We start from the raw sequence: 22,467 nt of genomic DNA on the forward strand, positions 1-22,467 counted from the left end.
GAACAAAATGCATCAGTGATTGGTATTTCCATGAACTTTCTGAAAGGGCACAGGAATGCCCCTGTCTGTGTGCATGTGTGCGGTGCGCGCGTATGTCTACACTTTGTGTAGCCGTTAGCGATGATGCTAATGATAACCTTCTTCTGGTAGGGAAGGAATGGCTTTCCCCCAAAACCTTCGCAAGTAAATGTTAACTACAAAGTAGCCTATGCCTGCCTGGCAGAATTATACCGTGATCATTTGCATCACTCCAGTGGCCATTTGTCCTACAGCAACACCGCTTAACCAAACAAAGGTCTCTTCCTGGTGCACGCTTGCATTTAAGGGTAACTACACCCCAAAATCTAAATGTCTTCCATTTTTCCCAGACCTCAAAAATGGTCACCTGATAGGGTTTAAACATTGTTGTTGACATAGAACATCCAATTGTGCTGTTTTGCTATTAAAAATGTGTACTTTTGAGAGCGAAAACCTGCCAAAACAGGGACAAACGGTCAACGGGGAAATCTAAACGGAGAAAAGGGAACTTGGGAATTAACGGAATCAGGCAAAACATTGAAGGGATTTTATAGTGCTCTAATGGACTACAGACATTGACAGTCTCCTAGACTAAAAACAAAGGCTGTATGTACTGCCTACATTTTGAGGGAAACGCAATGTCCATTATTTGATTTGATCAGGGCAGGGCAGGGCAGCACACACAAACTGCATTTAGTCCAATAACAATCCATGATATTATTAGGGTGATAAATAAAAGGCAATTGCTCCATGACACAAGAGCACGCTCTACTGGGACAAAAAGCTTACAGCACCTGGTATTCCCAGGCGGTCTCCCATCCAAGTACTAACCAGGCCCGACCCTGCTTAGCTTCTGAGATCGGACGAGATCGGGCGTATTCAGGCTGGTATGGCCGTAAGCGAGGGAACAACTCTTGGTACACTATATAAAGTCAATGTGTCACTCACTCTGAACGAGACACAGAAAAGTATCCACTTTATGACACAGACTGAAGAAGCTCAAACCTTGCTTACATTTCCAAGATATATATATCATTCAGGTGACCATTTTTGAGGTCTGGGAAAAATGGAAGACATTTAGATTTTGGGGTGTAGTTACCCTTAAATGCAAGCGTGCACCAGGAAGAGACCTTTGTTTGGTTAAGCGGTGTTGCTGTAGGACAAATGGCCACTGGAGTGATGCAAATGATCACGGTATAATTCTGCCAGGCAGGCATAGGCTACTTTGTAGTTAACATTTACTTGCGAAGGTTTTGGGGGAAAGCCATTCCTTCCCTACCAGAAGAAGGTTATCATTAGCATCATCGCTAACGGCTACACAAAGTGTAGACATACGCGCGCACCGCACACATGCACACAGACAGGGGCTTTCCTGTGCCCTTTCAGAAAGTTCATGGAAATACGAATCACTGATGCATTTTGTTCATGTCTTATGATTGACTTGGGCAAATGAATGCGTTTTCTAACAAGTTGAATAGATTTAGTTGATTTCTTACTAAGTTCAATAAATGTTTGAATATTGTTGAATTTCGGTTTAATGTCTGGATTCCGTGATTCGGTCCGCAACGCCTATTTTATAGGGCCCTAGTCAATGAACTTGTCATAAATCAACATAGGATATGCCCTCTCTCCCCCCCCCAACAAGACTCAAATATATATATATATATTGGAAATGTAAGCAAGGGTTGAGCTTCTTAAGTTTGTGTCACAAAGTGGATACGTTTATGTGTCACTTTCAGAGTGAGTGACACATTGACTTTATATAGTGTACCAAGAGTTGTTCCCTCGCTTACGGCCATACCAGCCTGAATACGCCCATCCTGATTGGAGAAGTGACGACAGGTGCGAGTTTTGAGCTGTGAGTGAGGGTTTGCTGAAGAGTGTTTGCGCGAGAGCTATTTTTGTTAATTATTTGGATTTCGAAATATATTTTTTTTTTGTTCTTGCAGTTGAATAGTTTTACGTTTGGTTAGTCTTCCCCCCTTGCAGTTTTGCTGCTTGGGGGAGAGTTTTTCTTTTCGGGTTTTTTTTTAAGCACTATGACGGACAACATGGAAATGACAAACGGAATGGACAAAGACAACGAAAGGGCGCAACGGAAGAAAAATGAAGATAAAGAAGGAATGAAATATGGCAAAGAATACACGGATGCCGAATGAAAGGAGAAAAGAAGTATGAAGTTACGATGAGAAACGGAAAAGGAAAAGAACGTTTAATGGATGGAATACGGATAAAGGACACCAGGATTTTGGCGAGAGATGTTAATGTGAAGGAATTGGTGGTGTCTTTTATGAATCTCCCAGTATATGTAGAAGATGGTGTGATACTGGGCAAGCTGAGTAGATGGGGAGTGGCAGCCGTATCGGAGATAAGGAGGAGAGTTTGGCCAGGAACGGAGGTGGTTGATGGGACACGTTTTTGCAAAGTCAAGTTCACAGAAAAAGTGACATCATTGCCTTACTCTACAAGAATTGAGACGATGGAGGGAGCAGAATATTTTAGGGTCCTTCATGACAAACAGGTCAGAGTGTGTCGTTTGTGTATTCAACCCGGGCACATAGTTAAAGACTGCCCTGAATTTAAGTGTTTCAAATGCGGCAAGCAAGGACACTATGTGAGAGAATGTGTCGGAGAGAAGGAAAGGAATTTCTGTGGTGGATGCAGAAAGAGATTGGCGGAGTGCAACTGTGGAGAGGTTATGGCTGAAGAGGGGAGTCAAGCACTATTCGAGGAAGCAGTTGTATTGTCGCAAGAAGGAGAAGAAGATGGAGGAGAGGACGTGGTGGAGAGTGGAGAGACGGAGGAAGGAAGAAGGGAGAAGGACCAGAAGATGAATGAAATTGGGAGTAGTATGGACTCAGAAATAAGAAGAGGGAGTTTTCAGGAGGAGGGGGGGAGTGGACTGGGGGGAAGCATGGGGGACTCACAGGTTTTGGGGGATAGCACAGTACTAACAAGTACCTCGGGGGGTGAAGAAATGGAGAGGGGTTCGAGTTTGAGAACAATAACAGAAACGACAACGACGGCTATACATGAGACGGAGATGAACACGGGGAGCACAACGATGACAATACCAGAGGCGGAGATGAACATGGGGAGCACAACGGATGAGGGTGACAAGAAGTTGAGTTGGCTGGATAACATGGACTTGGAGGAGATATCGGACACGGATGATGGAGAAAAGAGTGAAAGAACGAGGGAAGGATACAGGAAGAGGAAAGCGGGGGGAAGAGGGAGAGAGAAAGGGTGGAAGAGGAAAGAAACTGGATAACAGGTAGAGGATAATGAAATTATATTTTATTATTTTATTATTTATTAGAATGGTAAATATAATGTCAATAAATGCAAATGGTTTGAGAACAATGGGAAAATTTAATAGAATAGTACAAATGAAGAATTCAGATATTTTATGTATTCAAGAGACGCACTGGGATAATGCATGTGTTTTAGAAGTAAAAAAAATATGGAGGGATTTTATTTATGTTAACAATGGCAGGGGAAATTCAAGTGGGGTTGCAATTTTATTAAGGAAGGATGTAGTAGAAAATGTGAAGAAGATATATAATGATAATAATGGGAGGATTTTAATTTTGGATTTTGAATATATGAATAGGGTTTTTAGGATTATAAATATTTATGCGCCGAATAATGAGATAGAGCGAAATAATTTATTTTTAGAATTAGGGAAATGGTGCAAGGGTAACTGTATTTTAGTAGGGGATTTTAATGTTAAAATGAATAGATTAGATATGAAAAGGGGAGCTATTTTTAGAAATGACGTATCTAGGGGGGTCTTAAGGAAGATTATGTTTGAAAACAGTTTGATTGATATATGGAGGGATGAGAATCCGAACAAGAGAGGAATTTCTAGAAGGCAGGTGGTTTTAGGGGAGTTGAAACAGACGCGAATAGATCTGGTTTTAGTAAATGAGGGTTTAAGGAATTTTATGAAAGAAATTAAGTATGTTTTTACAGCTTTTAGTGATCATGCGGCGATGGTATTTTCTTGTGGAGTAAGGACACATACTAAATCTGGTGGGCTGTGGTGTTTAAATAATAGCTTGCTAGAGGAGGAAAATTATATTGAGATGATATCAGAATGTATTGGGAAGGCCAAAAGACAACAGTTAATGGAGGTGAATATGGGGTTGTGGTGGGAGGAGCTGAAAACCAAATGTAAGGAATTGACTATAAAATATGCTGTTAAGAGGAATTATTTTTTGAAAAAGAAGGAGAGGGAACTACGTAAGAAGGTTAAACATGAACTTGAGTGTATAGAAAAGGATGAAGGTCATGGGGTGGAGGATTATTTACTGGCTAAGGATGCACTTGATGAATATGAGAAGAAGAAATGTAATGCGGCGATTGTAAGGAGTAGAGTGCAATATGCGATAGAGGGGGAAAGGTGTACTTCATTTTTCTTGAATTTAGAAAAAAGAAGACAAGAGAAGATTTATATTACGGAGTTAATTAATGATAAAGGGGAAAAGGTTAATGATTTGGTGGGGATTCTGGATACGGTCGAGAGATATTATGAATGTTTATTTAAAAAAGAAGAGGTTAATGATTCCTGTATGGATAAGGTGCTTGAACACGTGGATACTAAGTTAACAGAAGGGGAAAAAAACATGTGTGATGAAGATATGAGTCTAACTGACATTAAGGAGGCCATATTAGATGCTAATTGCAATAGGAGTCCGGGGTCTGATGGCCTAACTGCGGAATTTTATAAATCTTTTGCAGATTTGTTGGCTCCAATTTTAAGAAAACTGTATGAATATATTGAAAAGACTCAAGTGGTGCCAGATTCGCTGGCCACAGGAGTTTTAACCATACTGTATAAAAATAAAGGGAGTCGTGTAAATTTGGATAATTATCGACCGTTGACACTTTTAAATTGTGATTATAAGATCTTAGCCAAGGTCTTAGCTAATAGAGTTAAAAAAGTTATGGGAGGAGTAATAGCAGAGACACAAGGATATAGTGTACCAGGGAGGGATATTTCTGACACAGTGGGAACAATAAGGGATGTGATAAAGCATATGGGGGAGGAAGGGGGGTTTGTGATGAGTTTGGATCTAAATAAGGCTTTTGATAGAGTTGATCATTCCTTTTTACTACGTACACTTGGGAAATTTGGGTTTGGTGAAAGAATGATAGGTTGGATTAGATTACTGAATGGATATGCAAGGAGCAGAGTAAAATGTAATGGGATTTTAACAGATTCTTTTCCTCTGGAGAGATCTGTTAGGCAGGGATGTCCGTTATCAGCTGCTCTTTATAGTTTATCGGTGGAGCCGCTTGCAGCAATGATTAAAGCAAACAAATTAATTCGAGGTATACGGATACCGGATGGGGGGGAGAGTGTTATACAGCAATATGCGGATGATACTACATGTACTGTGATAGATGTTGAAAGTATGAAGAATGTAATGGAGTGTTTTGAGGTATATGGCAAGGCATCAGGGGCAAAACTTAATGTTGAAAAATCTGAAATAATGTATGTGGGGATAGATGAAAAAGTGGACTGTGGATTCCCTTTCAAAAAGGCTGAAGGTTATATAAAGACTTTAGGGGTGGTTTTGGGGGTGGATAAAGAAGGGACGAGAGATGAGACATGGACTGGGGTTTTGAATAAAATAAAACATACTCTATCCTATTGGAAGGCAAGAAAACTGTTCTTGAGGGGGAAGGTGGTGGTGATTAATTCTTTGGTGGCATCCAAATGTATCTATGTTCTAGGTTCGTTGGATATGCCACAATGGGTGTTAAAAGAATTCAATGGTTTGGTTACAGATTTCCTATGGGAGGGGAAGGGGACTAGGATTGCAAGGGCAACTCTTATCTCGGATTTAAAGGATGGGGGGTTGAAATTGGTGGATTTGGATGTGAAGAGAAAAGCAATGAGAATAAAAACTGTGCAAAAATACTTATATGGGGAGGTAGATTATGGATGGAAAAGGTTTTTTAAACATTTTTTGTACAGAAGTGGTGGTTGTGAAGAAAGTGGATTATTGATGTCATGGAAGAAGGATATGTTGGAGGGTTTGCCTGAGTTCTATAAAGAGGTGTTCTTGGCATGGGGGGAATTTCTTCCTAAGATTGAGTACACATGTACAAATAAGGACAACATATTTAATCAGCCTGTGTTTTTGAATCCGAAAATAGAGAGTGGTGGGAAGGTGCTGTACAACAAAATGTTCATGAAGGCTGGGTTAATATTGGTAAAAGATTTTCTTTACGAGGTTATACCGGGGTTTTTAAGGGGGCAGGCAATTCTGGATACTGTGTGGGAGTTTGATGATACAGTGGAGAGAAAATTAGTATTACAGATATACAAAAGAATTAAATTATGCATTCCGGGTGAGTGGATAAAAGTGATAAATGGGGAGGGGGAATATGAGGACTTGTATGTGCTGCCAAGTCTCTATGTGGGTAAAGGATCGGGGAAACAAGTATTATCAAAAGTAACACAGAAAAGATTGTACAAGTGTATGTTGAAGTCTGTGTGTGTGAGGCCTGCGGCTGAGAGGATGTGGAGAAAAATGTTTATTGATTTGGATGTTTCTTTGATGTGGGAGAATTTGGTTTTGTTTGGGAATAAACGAAATTGTGAGAACATGGATTTTATGGTACGGCATAATCGTATATACACAAATATTATTTTACATCAGATAAACCGCGATGTACGGCGGGAATGTGATGTGTGTATGATGAAGCCAGAGTCTTTGTTGCATTTATTTGTTGAATGTCCAAGTCTGACAGGTTTTTTCAAGGAAGTAAAACTTTTGTTGTGGAGGCACTGGAGAAAATAGTTTTTAGAAAGTTTTGCATGGGATAGGTTAATATTATTTGGAGTAATGGGGAAATGTTTGGGTGTGAATGTGTACCTGTTGAATATTGTTTTGAGTTTTGTGAGGTATGCAATTTACTGTAGAAGGAATATGAAACATTTTGAAGGGAAAAAGGTGAATATCTGGGTAATCTTTAAAGCAGGTTTAAGAAAGCAGGTGGAATTAATGTATAATGCAAAACTAGAGAAATTTGAAAGTATGTTTATAAAGGGGAGTACTTTAGTGTCTATGGAGGAGGGAGGATCGGGCGTATTCAGGCTGGTATGGCCGTAAGCGAGGGAATAACTCTTGGTACACTATATAAAGTCAATGTGTCACTCACTCTGAAAGGCACACAGAAACATATCCACTTTGTGACACAAACTGAAGAAGCTCAACCCTTGCTTACATTTCCAATATATATATATATATATATATATATATATATATATATATATATATATATATATATATATATATATATATATATATATATATATATTGAGTCTTGTTGGGGGGGGGGGGGGGAAGAGGGCATATCCTATGTTGATTTATGACAAGTTCATTGACTAGGGCCCTATAAAATAGGCGTTGCGGACCGAATCACGGAATCCAGACATTAAACCGAAATTCAACAATATTCAAACATTTATTGAACTTAGTAAGAAATCAACTAAATCTATTCAACTTGTTAGAAAACGCATTCATTTGCCCAAGTCAATCATAAGACATGAACAAAATGCATCAGTGATTCGTTTTTTCCATGAACTTTCTGAAACGGCACAGGAATGCCCCTGTCTGAAGAAGCTCAACCCTTGCTTACATTTCCATTATATATATATATTTGAGTCTTGTGGGGGGGGGGCATATCCTATGTTGATTTATGACAAGTTCATTGACTAGGAATCCTCATCTCATTCCCAGACCCAGTGTAACCCCTCTTCTCTAGGTAGACTTCCATTAACTCCTCCCACTCCAGGACAGAGTACTTATCTGAGCCATCACCCCTAAAAAGAGGTGGAGCACTAACATCTGACTTCACAACCAGATTCAGCTTGGACGCATCAATAAAGGTTTACCCACACTGCTCAGGCAGGGGAAACTGCTGGGGTTGGTGAGGGGGACGGGCAGGAGAAAGACTTGAAACCCCAGGCTGCAGTAAACTCGCTCTGATAGATTCTCCTATCTCTGAACCAATCTGCTTAATAAGGTCACTAAGCTGACTCGGAGGCATCCCATTATCACTGAGTACTGTGGATGATGGTACATCAAAAGACAGAGGTGGGATACCCTGGTCAGGTGGAACAAACAGCCTACCCCTCCCAGTGCTTGCAAACTCAGGACTAGCAAACGCTCTACTCCCAGAAGCTGACTGTACAATTGGTGTAAATGGAAGGACACCCCTCCCTCTACCCACACTAAAATCCCCAGCATAACACGTCTTATGGATTTGAGAATCTTCCATGGCTCAACAGAGCACTAAAATACAATGTAATTTAGTGCATTCAAATACCAAAAAAAATAAATGCAATAAACAAATTCATCCAAAACATACAAATAAGCACGAATACCTGTATCTAATGAATATGCTACATTCACTTTCACTGTTTACAGTATATATTCACTTACAGTAAGCCATCAACAAATTCACATGCGCAGGTCGTGCACCTCATCCACATGCACAGCTCCGGCGGTCGGCTTGAGCTGACCAGTCAGCAGGTCACGTAATTAGGACACTGCTACAACTGGAATTCTGATGGTTGGATAATTTTTATTCGACCTGCACACGAAGAGACAACACACAATATGTTAGCTCTTGGTGCAGCCACAGCTCTCGGGCACCTTGCTAGTTGAAGGTCAGGCAAAAGAGAACAGGTGCTGCATGCACACATTCAGTGCCTAACAACACACTATACAATACAAGTAAAATGATATACAACATAATTCTGACAAAATAAATGACATACCTGTACACGAAGAGACAACACACAATAGCTTAGCCCTTGGTGCAGCCACAGCTCTCGGGCACCTGCGTGAGCACATAGAAACTCACTGTCTAATCAGAGACTTCAACACATTAGTTCCCACAATGAGTTCATCAACCTGCCCATCAACAATAAGCACTGGGACTACATAACAGAAGCCATAAAGTTGCATTTTTAAGTCACACATGCCCACTGGGCTAGTTTGTTCCCACCACAACCCACCAGGATGATGTCTGAAGGAGCTAGAAAGTTCCCCTCTACCACTCCTGCCTCCCTCAACCGAGGTACAATATCTGCGCGCAGAGTAGTAGCCATGGACCCACTATCTAACATCCCCTTCAGCTCAACTTTATCCTGTACTAGCACAGTGGTGTAAAACAAACTGTCATTCTGAGTAATTCTCATTGTGTTCTGAAAAATGACTGTGTTGTTCTTGGGTACTGACTCACAAAAGTAAGAATAAACAGATTGGATATCATCATCAGTGGAGGAAAAATAAGAATGCCCCACATTGCCCTCCTCAGAACGGAGGCTTTCTAGTTTTCCTGAGACCTGCCAGTCTGTCCACATCCAGGGTTCTGTCGCTGCCCAGCCTCACTACAGTCAAAGCTCATGTGGCCCGGAGAAAAGCACTTGACGCACAGCTGGTGCATCTGACAGTGAGCTTTGGTCCAGTGATTAGTGCTTCCACAGTCAGCGCACTCATGCTGACGTTTGTGGAACTGTTTACGGGGCCCTCTACATTTAACATGTTTAAGTCATTTAGCAGACGCTCTTATCCAGAGCGACTTACAGTTAGTGCATACGTTACTTTTTTTTTTTCATACCCCCCGTGGGAATCGAACCCACAACCCTGGCGTTGCAAACACCATGCTCTACGAACTGAGCCGGCCATTCCCTCCACTACCCTAGGCGACGCTGGTCCAACTCCAGCCACCCTAGTCATAGACTGTTCTCTCTGCTACCGCACGGCAAGCGGTACCGGAGTGCCAAGTCTAGGTCCAAAAGACTTCTCAACAGCTTCTACCCCCAAGCCTTAAGACTCCTGAACAGCTAATCATGGCTACCCGGACTATTTGCACTGCCCCCCCACCCCATCCTTTTACGCTGCTGCTACTCTGTTAATTATTTATGCATAGTCACTTTAACTCTACCCACATGTACATATTACTTCAACTACCTCAACTAGCCGGTGCCCCCGCACATTGACTCTGCACCGGTACCCCCCTGTATATATAGCCTCCCTACTCTTCTTTTATTTTACTTCTGCTCTTTTTTTCTCAACACTTTTTTTGTTGTTGTTTTATTTTTACTTTTTTGTTAAAAATAAATGCACTGTTGGTTAAGGGCTGTAAGTAAGCATTTCACTGTAATGTCTGCACCTGTTGTATTTCGGCGCATGTGGCCAATAAAATTTGATTTGATTTGATTTGAAATGTATTTTGACTGTTCGAATTACGTTGGTAACCAGTTTATAATAGCAATAAGGCACCTCTGGGGTTTGTGGTATAGGGCCAATATACCACGGCTAAGGGCTGTATCGAGGCACTCCGCGTTGCATCGTGCTTAAGAACAGCCCCTAGACGTGGTATATTGGCCATATACCACACCCCCTCAGGCCTTATTGCTTAAATATAGATGTACTGTACAGCACTAAGACAGCCATGACATTATTTGGAGAGACCACAAAGACTTATAGAGAAGCTATATAATTGATAGACTAAATCCAATAGACTGAGTCAAATACCTTTATACCTGGTTACAATGAAATGTAGTTCACTATGAAATGACCTGTGACTAGGGTTGCAAAATTACAGTTACTTTCCCAAAATTCCCAGAAATCCCTGTTGGAAGATTCCAGAAATCAGAACGGAATAAGCAGAAAATCTGGAATCCGAAAAAAAGAAGGAAAAAAAAGAAACCCTACTGGTGACCTTTGACCTAGCTGGATGACCTTTACTTGGGTGTCAAACCTGGGGGGAAGGCCAAAGTGCAGGATCCAGTTGAGTCTGGCACCAAGTAGGACCACAACATCAGACTGGAGCAGAGCTCTGCAGTCCCCACCAAGACCATAGAACCAGGAGGATAGGAAGAGGAGGAGGAGGAGGAAGAGAGGAGGAGGAGGATAGGAAGAGAGGAGGAGGAGGATAGGAAGAGAGGAGGAGGAGAGCAGGGACAAAACAAAATGTAATGAAAAGAGGCTAGTTATAGGAGTAGTGTAGTTGTTTGATTGACACCAGTTTACATTGACATGACCTGGCCAGGAGAGACTAGTTATAGATAGGGATTTTAGGAGTTTCGTGGTCCGTTCAAATGGTCAGGGAAATTCTTGGTCCTACTTATACAGTCAATGGTCTGTACATGAATATGATGCCAGCTGAGAGAAGGAGAGGCTGACCTGGAGCGGGCAGCAGCAACACAGTTGGGGTGATCGTCAGGCAGCACCCCTTTACCCATGGGGGTGGGCAGGAAGGGCAGGTCACACCCCTCCACCAGCTCCTTCAGAGCCCCCTCTGCTCTTCCATGGGCTGCACCTGCAGAGGGACACAGACAGAGGGCACTGCCACACGGATTTCAACAGACTGGCCTTCACAACTGGGATGCATTCAGCTGAGCAAAACGTTGTGCAACGTTCAGATAGAAATATAGCATGTAGAACGAACGTGCCTCTCGGACAGGTAGAATGAGAAATCATGTCAACAACATTTGTCGACTGAACGTGGCCCAGTTTTCAACTGAACCGTGGTACAGTGCTATATGTGTTACAGTGCGTCTCACCTGGCTATTGATCTCTCCTGGACAGACGCACGTAACATAACTGGAAGTAGCGTCTGTCAACAGAATGGGATGTGACAACTTTGTTCCGGTACGCTGATTTTTCACCACTAATCATTTGGACAAATCACGATTTCGCAGGTACTCGCATCTTTTCAATTTCAGAACGGGAGGGGACATTTGGCCCATAAACTTGCCGGAAACTTGCAGAGAGTTTCCGTTTAGGGGGGCGGAGAGTTCGCAAGTGGCATTAGTATCTTTCTCTTAACATCTCCCCAGACCTTATCCAAGTATCTGACGCAATTATGCAAGATTTTAGTTCTGTTTCCCCCAGATGATCTGGCTATTAAAAAAGCAATGCCTAACTTTGCCAATGATGAGTAAAGTCCGTTTGGCTCCTTTCAGGACCGCCAGTGCTTCTGTGATCGCCATATGGTCAGCCATACTCACAGGAGGAGGTGGACTACAGGGCACCTCTCTGACAAAGGAAATAATAAATAATAGGTCAAACATTAAACATGTTACCTAGCAACTTTATTGCATATGTAAATACATCATGAAGGTCTATCGAGGCTTATTGCTATTCTCTGATGAGAATATTTTGATATAGTGCTATATTTTCTAAGTAATTTAATTTCTGGTTCACTTCAGACGTTAAAAGGTATAACAAGATAAAATAAAAATGACTACGGTGATGTGAATTCAGAGGTATACATATTCAACAGTAACACATTAGTATACATTTTAAATGGATGAAAGACAGTGATGGCCACTAACCTGGCTCTGCTCCTGTCCAATTTAGCATTGACCATGTCCCCAGATATGTCTACGTATACAGCACCTGGACGTCCATACATGCTAGTGCGTGCTGCCTTAGACATACCAAACACCCTTCCATTCAGATCAATTAAGGCTGTGCTGTGCTCTTATGAAGCAGTTAAGGTACCTTGCTAAGCTGGAAAATTAGAGGTCAGAAAACAGACAATTGCAGGGAATAGGGTGCCATTTGGGACATAGCCATTGACTCTCTCCCATGTGTATTAGGATTGCATTACAGCGTCCTCACTCAACCTCCTAAAGACAATGACAACAGTATTGTTCTAATGCTGAGAGACAATAGGGGTGTAGTGAATCTGTAGGGTAAATTTCAGCCCTGCCTTACAGAGGTAATCTCAAAACACAGAGCACCCTACCTTAATCATGATCTTTGGAAACTTATGCATTTTCGGTAGGAAACGCCACTTCCTGTTCTTCTTAGTCTCTTCCCCTCTGGCAGAGGGAAGACGGGCCATGCCGTCAGCCTTTACATCAGCCGGGCTAAGGCTCCTGGCAGGGAATTCCTCAGTAGCATTAAGGTCAGCTACAACACCATGAGTGATGTCACTTGTGGCATTGCTGGTGTCTGAGTGAGAAGAGCACGCTAGTGTGACCGACCTGTGTACAATAACTGGGAGAAGAGGACGCAGCCATTGAAGTCAGTCACTGCATCCCAAATGGCATTCTCTTCACTTTATAGTGCACTACTTTTGACCAGGGCCCATAGGGTCTGGTCAAAAGTAGTGCACTAAATATGGAAGAAGGTGCCATTTTGGACACAACCAGTGAACTTCACATCATAAAACGCAATGTATTGAGCATCATGTTACAATTAAGTCCTATGCAGATGAAAATAGGTACTTTCACTTACCATCCTCCATTGTAGACTTGGACACATAAGTCAGGCTGTCCATCACCACGTCTGTCATCAACTTGATGACCTGATCCAAAACCATTTCAGCCGATGGTGGCATAGGCCTTCCCATACACTGCCCCAGGAGTCTCCTAACAGAAGTCTGGGCAAAGTTGTGAATGAGCTCTGAGGCATCGTCCTTTGACAGCTTCCTCAGGGCTGGTTTAGGCAGCGCTGGTTGAGAGAGGCTTCTGTGGCCAACCATGGATTGAAGCTGGCGGTTTATGGTTATCTCCTGAATGAGACCATGGACCTTTGCGATCAGGTTGCCAGATGCACCTTGAAGGGCTTCAACTGACAGGAGCCTATCCAGATGTTCTTCTGCTGAAGTCATCTCTGGGTCGTCCGTCTTCAATGTGTCCATTATAGTTTTCACTATGATATTGGTGTCAGATATGTTTATTTCTTGTTGGCTCACAAGCGTTGACCGTGAACCTGTCTCGTCCATTGCGATAGAGGTATGGGATTCTGTCCTTGTGATTTCATCGGCAGCGCTCATGTCAGGCAACTGGTCAAGGCTCTCCAGTACAGAGTCTAAGATGTTAGTGGCTATCAGACACTCCTCACTTGCAATCTGCCCAACAGATGAACTCTCAGAGTTGGCCACTCTACACTTGATCACATTTAGGATCAAGCTGAGCGTCTTCTTTGCAGTTTTGCTAAAGCCTTCTTGGCTGACTGCCACTGTTACGTCTTTTAGAGCCACAAGAGATTTGCAACTTTCACTCAATCCACTGCCGTGGAGAGGAGAGGCTCTCTTCAAACTGTTGTTGCTCACAACTGACATACTCCTGGTGGGCAGAGTGACATCCTCACTGCATGTGTCAATTATATGGTGGTCTGTTGAAGAGCCACTCGAAGACACAAGGGCTTTAGACCTTTTAGCCAAACAGACTTTTGACAAAGGCTTCTCACTTCTCACAGACGGAGGGCGGCTCCTGTCCTCAACAAGAGCAGTGTCAGCGGACTTAGAACGTCTGAGTGTCTCCACAGGGGTGGAGTCCAGCACATATTTGGCTGTGGTGACTGACACTGGTGGAAAAGAGAAAAAGATGTTCAGTCTATCCTTTACTCTGTGGTACATGGTTTGAGCAGCATCCAATAAGTTGTCAAAGACAACTCTGGGTTTGAGCTGGAACTCCAGCTTTTTCTCTCCTAGTGGGAAGGAGTCTGCGTCGTCCACAGTGTACTGGGATACACTTTCAAGGTCTTGCATGATAATATTTACTATATCTTCGGCTGTAGAAACCGCATGGTGTGAGAAGGTGGTGCTAGGCATGCTCTGTAGCAAAGAATGGCTGGCTTTGCTAGCAGCTCTGAGAATGGTCTCACTCACAATGTGTTTGGCCTTAGCTCGGAACTCAGCACTGTGAAAGCTCTGGATGGAAATGTTAGAGGTTCTGCTGGCTGCACTAAGAGATCGCGTGAGTGTGGCAATCTCGGCTGACGTCACATCACTCGAAATGGTGAGGTCCTCCAATTTCGAAATTATCGAGTCCAACTTCTGGTTGAAGTCGAAGGATGAATTTGACGTGCTCTCCCCAACGGAAGCGGAGCAGTCTTCCTTTGAAGTGTCCACCCTCAGCACCGAGATCACCTGTTTGATTACCCCTTTAGTGCAGGTGTCGAGGGTGAGCTGGTAGGCTGAGGCCTTAGAAGGGGTCTTACTGTCTGTCTTCTGTACAGGAGACACTGCCAAAGTGGCCTCAGTTACAGGAGATTCCTCCACAGTGGCCTCAGTTACAAGTAGTCCAGTTGCAGAAAGCTCGATTTGCACAGGAGTATTTTTTCCCTCAGTGAGATGGTGGGAGGTGAACAGCTTCCTTAGTTTGTCCAGGGTTTTGGTATAAATCTTCTGGGAACCTGAACTCACTTCCACCCAGAACATTTTGCGACCTGATTTCGTACGCAAGGAGGCCTTATTGACCTCAGATACCTCATGCAGGTCGGAAATAATTCCACCAAAGAGATCAGAGGATGCCTCCTCAATATTCTCTGAGGAAACATGGACAGATAGGATTTCCGACAGTTTCCCACAAGTGTCGGTTTTATCCAGCGCAGCAGTATATGTCACAGCTGCATCCTGAATGACCTGAGTGATGCATTGCTCAGCTTTGACAATATACTCCTCCACTGGTTGACCATGGAGGATGTCAACTTTATCAGCAGGGAGCTCCTTCTGAATACTCACATTCTCCTCTGATGGACATGGGTTGTTGAAGATAATGCTCTCAGTGACCATCTTAGAGGAGGCGAGAGATGATTCGAGAAGCAGAGATCTGTATATTGTCGAGGTGGACATCTCTGGGTGCTTTATCACAGCAGCCTCCTCCAAAATGGCCGACGGGCCCTGGAGGATGTCAGAGATATCCATGTCCTCAATGGTCTCTACCAGAGACGATAGTAGGTCTCTGGTTCTCGAGCTCCGTTTTGATTGCTTGACAGGCAGTTGCCAGAGCAACAACAGAGCGAGAACACAACTGCTTCAAGGTGGAGTCAGAAAAAGATGATGACAGATCTGTCATGGACATGGTGGAGAGTTGACTCTCAGAGACAAATGGGATGAGTTTGACAGACACCTGTCTGACCAAGTCCCCAGCAAAAGCTCTCATATCTATTGCTACACTAGCTGAGTTGTGGGAGCAGGCACTCTGTGGCCTTGACGGGTTCCTGTTATCCAAAAATCCTGTTATCCAAAAAACCTCAAGTACAAGATCCACAACATCGGATGACACTTCTGTCACTCTGTTGTCGGACAGAAATGTACTTGGATGAATGGTGCCTGCATTCACAGTCCAGTCGCAAATGGAGTTGTTGGACTGACTCTGGACTAGTGGAACTAGACAGGTTTCACTTGGACCTTGGCCAAAGAGCTCTGCCATTTTGAGCAGAACTGATCTTAAGACCTTTGACTTGGAAATGTTCAGCAGTGGTTGTTGTTGGACAGTCTGGTGGATGGTCTGCTAGCCGATCTGTGAACCACTAGGCTTTGTATTTCTGCCGAAATGGCAGTTAGAAAATAGGTCAAGGGGCTGGTCGCTCTCCCCTCATTTCCTCCGTTGGCTTTAGCCTTGATGATGCTATCTATGATGATGACTATGACCTGTCCAGCCAGAGGACCCAAGATGGCCTCAAGCTCCGTCTCTATCTCAAGGGGAGACTTGTGGCCGAGCGCAATATGCTCTATGGCATGGGAATACATCTTAGAAGTCGCCATGCTTAGCATCTCTTGGGCAAACTGTTGACTTGCTGAGATACTTCCAGTCAGCAGAACTAGAGTTCCCTGACTGACACTTCGCATTAGCTCAGCCAATCTGGAGTTGAGAAGGTTTATAACAACTCGACAATACCCATCATAAACTTGCCGTCCGTTGACATTTTGCTAGGTCTGTATTTCTCCTGTCTACTCCGTTTGGGCGGCGGTACGATGTCACCCTGCGACTGGCCGCTCTGGACCATGTCGAAGACAGAGTCCTCAGAGATGCCAAACACAGATCTCAGTGGTGCTGAGTGTGGTCTGTGTCTCATCTCTCTATCGCCACCCTCAGGTGAGGAGACATATCGCTCTTCGTTCTCACTCAGCAAAGAGGTCATGGACCTGCAGAATGCACAACAGAAATGAATAGTATAATGTAACAAAATAAAAAATATGATCCAAGAATTTGGGACACAAACTCAACCTTGTTATTGTTATTCAAAGGAAGCATTGTGAACTCTCAAACCACACTCAGACCAAACACAGTAAACGTTTTAGAGTGGTTGTGTAGTATCTAAGTAGTATTTCTCACTAAGTGGATCTGGAATGGATATTTGTACCTATAACAGGAAATACTGCAAAAAGAGCAGGGGATATAGCTAGGTATCTGTGAGAGGAGGGGATAGGGCTAGATACCTGTGAGAGGAGGGGATAGGGCTAGGTACCTGTGAGAGGAGGGGATAGGGCTAGGTACCTGTGAGAGGAGGTGATAGGGCTAGGTACCTGTTAGAGGCATGGATAGGGCTAGGTACCTGTGAGAGGCGGGGATAGGGCTAGGTACCTGTGAGGGGCGTGGATAGGGCTAGGTACCTGTGAGAGGAGGGGATAGGGCTAGGTACCTGTGAGAGGAGGGGATAGGGCTAGTTACCTGTGAGAGGAGGGGAAAGGCGTGGGAGTGCGTGTGCTGTAGGCGGTTCTGGCGCTGGTGCACCTGCTGGCTCCTCCACTACAGCTGAATCTGACGCTGCGGCCAAGAGAGGTCACCTCTCCTGCCTCATTACTTCCTGATCCAGAAGAGCTTGGCGAATCAGAGAGCTCTATCTGCATGGTGAGGTCAAGGGCGGGAACAACCACAGTGGATGTAGACTCCATCACCCATGCTACAATATCCATGCACTTGGCACTAAACTCATGTCTGCTCATCTGCAATGTTAAAAGACCATCCAGAGTTAGTTTGTTAAAGGGGCTGCACTGATATAAAACGTAGAACCATTTACTCAAGCTAGTCAATTAAAGCAGTGGTTCAGGATTAAAGGTCCTGCAGGATTTCCACAAATGAATGTTTGGTCCATTTTACCAACATTAACTACTTTAGAGGTGACTATAACTCACCCCGGCACGCATATTCTCACTCAGCAGATTCCAAAGGCTGAAAAGTAAATAAATGCAAGTACACAATGAACTACATGACATTACCTCTATTATCTTAGACTACGTTATGGATGGACATTACCTCTATTATTTTAGATTATGTTATGGATGGACATTACCTCTATTATTTTAGATTACGTTATGGATGGACATTACCTCTATTATTTTAGATTACGTTATGGATGGACTTTACCTCTATTATCTTAGATTACGTTATGGATTGACATTACCTCTATTATCTTAGACTACGTTATGGATGGACCTCTATGGAACTAGGCCACACCCAGACATCCCTGATTGGTTATTTGGTCCGTTGAGTCCTTTGTATTGGCCCGAGACTATGGGAGACTCTCAATCTCCTCGCCTCCTTCTCAAAACCCATTGGATGAGAAGTTCAGAAGGGCGGGACCTCTGGCTTTCTCATCCAATGGGTTTTGAGAAGAGAGGACACGAGGAGTATGCAATTGAGATAGGGATCATATCTAGGGGATACATGGGGAAGCCAAAGAGCAACTTACTCGTCCTGCATGTCCTGCACAAAGGTGTGTAGGTCTGGGTAGCTTCTCTTTCCCCTGCTGAGGGTGAGGCTGGTCTGGGAAGTTTCATCCTTGTGGGTCACGGTAGTGAATGTCAACACTGCATCCTGATGGCGACAACAGAAAGCAGTGTTAGGCTGGAATTCAATTTTGCGTCATTAAAACACAAAATATCTCAATGAAATGTCATACATGTAATAGAAAAATACATCATACCTCCTGTGACTGAGATGGGATGGCAACAGCCTCGTCCAACTCACTCTCTCCTTCAACCTCCTGTGACTGAGATGGGATGGCAACAGCCTCGTCCAACTCACTCTCTCCTTCAACCTCCTGTGACTGAGATGGGATGGCAACAGCCTCGTCCAAATCCCTCTCTCCTTCAACCTCCTGCGACTGAGATGGGATGGCAACAGCCTCGTCCAACTCACTCCTACCTTCAACCTCCTGCGACTGAGATGGGATGGCAACAGCCTCGTCCAACTCACTATCTCCTTCATCCTCCTGCGACTCAGATGGGATGGCAACAGCCTCGTCCAACTCACTCCCTCCTTCAACCTCCTGCGACTGAGATGGGATGGCAACAGCCTTGTCCAACTTACTCTGTGAGGGGGACGGGCAGGAGAAAGACTTGAAACCCCAGGCTGCAGTAAACTCGTTCTGATAGATTCTCCTATCTCTGAACCAATCTGCTTAATAAGGTCACTAAGCTGACTCGGAGGCGTCCCATTATCACCGAGTACTGTGGATGATGGTACATCAAAAGACAGAGGTGGGATACCCTGGTCAGGTGGAACAAACAGCCTACCCCTCCCAGTGCTTGCAAACTCAGGACTAGCAAACGCTCTACTCCCAGGAGCTGACTGTACAATTGGTGTAAATGGAAGGACACCCCTCCCTCTACCCACACTAAAATCCACAGCATAACACGTCTTATGGATTTGAGAATCTTCCATGGATCAACAGAGCACTAAAATACAATGTAATTTAGTGCATTCAAATACCCAAAACAATTAATGCAATAAACAAATTCATCCAAAACATACAAATAAGCACGAATACCTGTATCTAATGAATATGCTACATTCACTTTCACTGTTTACAGTATATTTTCACTTACAGTAAGCCATCAACAAATTCACATGCGCAGGTCGTGCACCTCATCCACATGCACAGCTCCGGCGGTCGGCTTGAGCTGACCAGTCGGCAGGTCACGTAATTAGGACACTGCCACAACTGGAATTCTGATGGTTGGATAATTTTTATTCGACCTGCACACAAAGAGACAACACACAATATGTTAGCTCTTGGTGCAGCCACAGCTCTCGGGCACCTTGCTAGTTGAAGGTCAGGCAAAAGAGAACAGGTGCTGCATGCACACATTCAGTGCCTAACAACACACTATACAATAGCGTAGAATCCCGTATTATCGGCATATTCAACAGCGTTTAAGAAATATATTACCTTCAACAGTGTTATCTTGTGATCAAGCCTTCAATGTTTTGTGATTATTGGTGTCGTAAAAATGTTAGCTAACGGTTTAGCAATTAGCAAGTTTGACATTTCATTTGAAAATATTACTGTTATCTGCTTTTGATAAGCGGTTTAGCAAAAAAATACGTCCCGTATTATCTGCATACGGCCCCCAGTTATTGGGCACCTTACTATTTTGTTCAATTACAAGATATATCCGTTTAATTTTTTTGAAAAAAGAGACACCAACCACGTACCCGAAGTGTTTACTAGATAGTTGACTAGTTGGCTAGCCTTCCGGTAAAAAATAATGACTTGCCTGTCAACTTTTCATTGCGTAGCCCGGTGCGCCCTCTTGTGGACTCTTAAAAAATGGTTCTTCACCAACATATTCAGTGTTGTAATCAAATGAAATATGAGTATTAATAATTTACATCAAATACACTTTAATTTCAGTTATGTGCATTAACATAAAACAATGAAAACACTGTTGGAGTTTGTGTTGCAGAGGTGCACTTGGAAAGTAAAGGAAGAAATACACAAGATGGGTTCAATAAATATATATATTATATTTTAGAATTTTATTTTTTTGAACAAATAAATAATTTCATATGAACACAAACAAAACAAACAATTAAATCTCGACCTCCATCCCTATATTGTCACACAAATCACAATAAAAATCCAGCTCCACCGCTACCTCTTGATCCCACTGCACACACCTGCAGTGGAACCAGTGCTGGCAAAAGTCACAGCACACCCATGGCACCTCAGATCTACACTCCTGAGAGGAGCTTGCAGGCGGATCACGCTCCCCGCAGCGAGCACAGCAGGTGGTGTCTTCTTTTATAAAAAAATTAAATAATAATACAAATTGATTAATATGGTTTTGTAAAATGTAGAAGTTCTTCAACAACAATAGTAATTGATACAACTGAGAGAGCGAGAAAAACAGATTATGAAGTACCTGAGAGTGGTGCCATGGGTGGTGTGACAGATGTGACCGGTGTAGCTTTTCTCTTCCTTTTCTGTGCTGCAGTTTGAAAAAAAGTGGTGTTAGACAGAGCATGTTGCATGAAAACCCTTTTCAACTTTTCTACATCAATACCTCTGGAGGAAGCTGCAGAAGTTTTGGAGGAGGTGGAGATGACTTGAGGGCTGGTGCTATTTACTGTAGATATATAAAGATATATATATATATTTTTTTTACATTGCTGTTTTATAAAACAGATAACAAACAGTCATTTTTTCGTAATTTAACATGTGTTTACCTGTGGAGGTGGTGGTATTCAAATTGCAGGGGGCAGGGACTCCAGACGAGGCTGCTATGGTGGTGTGACCAGGGGAGACGGAGGAGGCAGTTGGTCCAGAGGAGGCCGTGTTGGTGGTGACAGACATGGGGGGTGGTGTGCATCGTGGTGGTGGTGGACAAAACCGCCGACGATGGCTTGGAGGAGCTGGTGTTTGTAATGGTGGGGTTGAGGGGCCGACGATGGTGTGGCCGGGGGAGTAGGCATGTGGCCTTCTTCTGCAGCTGGGGACTCTGGCGGCTCCTACAGGTGTTGCACACTGGGAGGCACTGGCAGTGGTGATGCAGCTGTCAGGAGTGGTTCCAGCAGGGGGTCCAGCAGAGGCGATGGCGTCAATGGTCTCATCCATGGCAGCCCTCTCCTGTGCCCTCTGTGTTCTGAGGGCTGCCCGACGCTCTTTCTCCTCTGCCCCGGCCCTCTCCTTCTCACCCCTCTCCTGCCACTGGCGCGTGTATTCCTCCCCGGTGAGGCATGTGGCGACCACAGGGAGTCTTCTGTATCGGTCTGGCCGATACTTCAGGACAGTAAGGATGTGCCCCAGGTCCTTCGCTATCAGCCCCCCCTCTATTAGGGGGTGCTCTTCTAGAGCTAGGGATAGGACTGGAGCAGCGGCTGGGACTGGGGCAGGGGCTGAGGGTCCTCCTGTGGTCGCTGGGGAGGAGGTGCTGATGGATGGCACATTGCTGCTGGTTCCAGTAGAGGCGGTGTTGGGACCCGGTAGGGTCCGAGACGGCATTAAACGGGACCCTTCAATGGCTGAAGGGTCAAAAGGGAAGAGGCCACACTTCTTAAACCCTTCCACCACATAGCGCATGTCCTTGCATCGCTGGTACGGGTAGCGGAATACTCTGGCAAATTCTGATTTGTTTACCATGTAGGAGTGGTCAAAATGGCTAAGGTCTCCAGCTACCTTGGAGAACTCAGCCTTTAAAGGGCCAAAGTATGCCACGTCCAGCGGCTGCAGGACATGGGTGCAGTGTGGTGGAAGACAAAGAAGTATAACCCCTTCCCTTAGTGCCACCGCGAGCACTTCCGGGTCCATGTGGCTCTTGTGCCCATCAAAGAGGAGAAGGAGAGGGAGCTCTTTCACTGCATACTTAATGAAGTGCTGAAACCACTTCCTGAACAGGTCCCCGTCAATGTAGCCACTGCTTGACCGTCCATACAAGGCTTGGGGGGGG

The 22,467-nt window shown here is 44.0% G+C and overlaps 1 protein-coding gene across 2 annotated transcripts; it reads right to left on the reverse strand.

The window, feature by feature from the left end:
* Window positions 1-20,398: 20,398 nt before the first annotated feature.
* LOC311140480 (uncharacterized protein) lies at window positions 20,399-22,120 on the reverse strand. 2 transcript variants are annotated; one of them, XM_084175556.1, is made up of 4 exons: window positions 21,248-22,120; window positions 21,085-21,147; window positions 20,944-21,009; window positions 20,399-20,819 (listed from the first exon to the last, which is right to left on the reverse strand). In XM_084175556.1, the coding sequence occupies exons 1-4, from the start codon at window positions 22,098-22,100 to the stop codon at window positions 20,611-20,613; spliced, it is 1,191 nt and encodes a 396-aa protein (XP_084031682.1). In that variant the 5' UTR covers window positions 22,101-22,120; the 3' UTR covers window positions 20,399-20,610. The 2 variants fall into 2 exon arrangements, with proteins under 2 accessions (XP_084031682.1, XP_084031681.1); XM_084175555.1 differs by having other exon boundaries at window positions 20,944-21,147.
* Window positions 22,121-22,467: the final 347 nt, after the last annotated feature.

The sequence above is a fragment of the Coregonus lavaretus genome (genome assembly GCF_964263955.1).
Source record: "Coregonus lavaretus genome assembly, chromosome: 13".
Classification (NCBI taxonomy): Eukaryota; Metazoa; Chordata; class Actinopteri; order Salmoniformes; family Salmonidae; genus Coregonus; species Coregonus lavaretus.

Coding starts and splice junctions, on each gene's coding strand:
- LOC311140480 (XM_084175555.1), bottom strand. CDS start 22,100: ATGCGCTATGTGGTGGAAGGGTTTAAGAAGTGTGGCCTCTTCCCTTTT. Junction 21,148..21,247: donor GAATACCACCACCTCCACAG/GTAAACACATGT, acceptor ATATATCTACAG/TAAATAGCACCAGCCCTCAA. Junction 20,820..20,943: donor ACCCATGGCACCACTCTCAG/GTACTTCATAAT, acceptor TTTTTATAAAAG/AAGACACCACCTGCTGTGCT.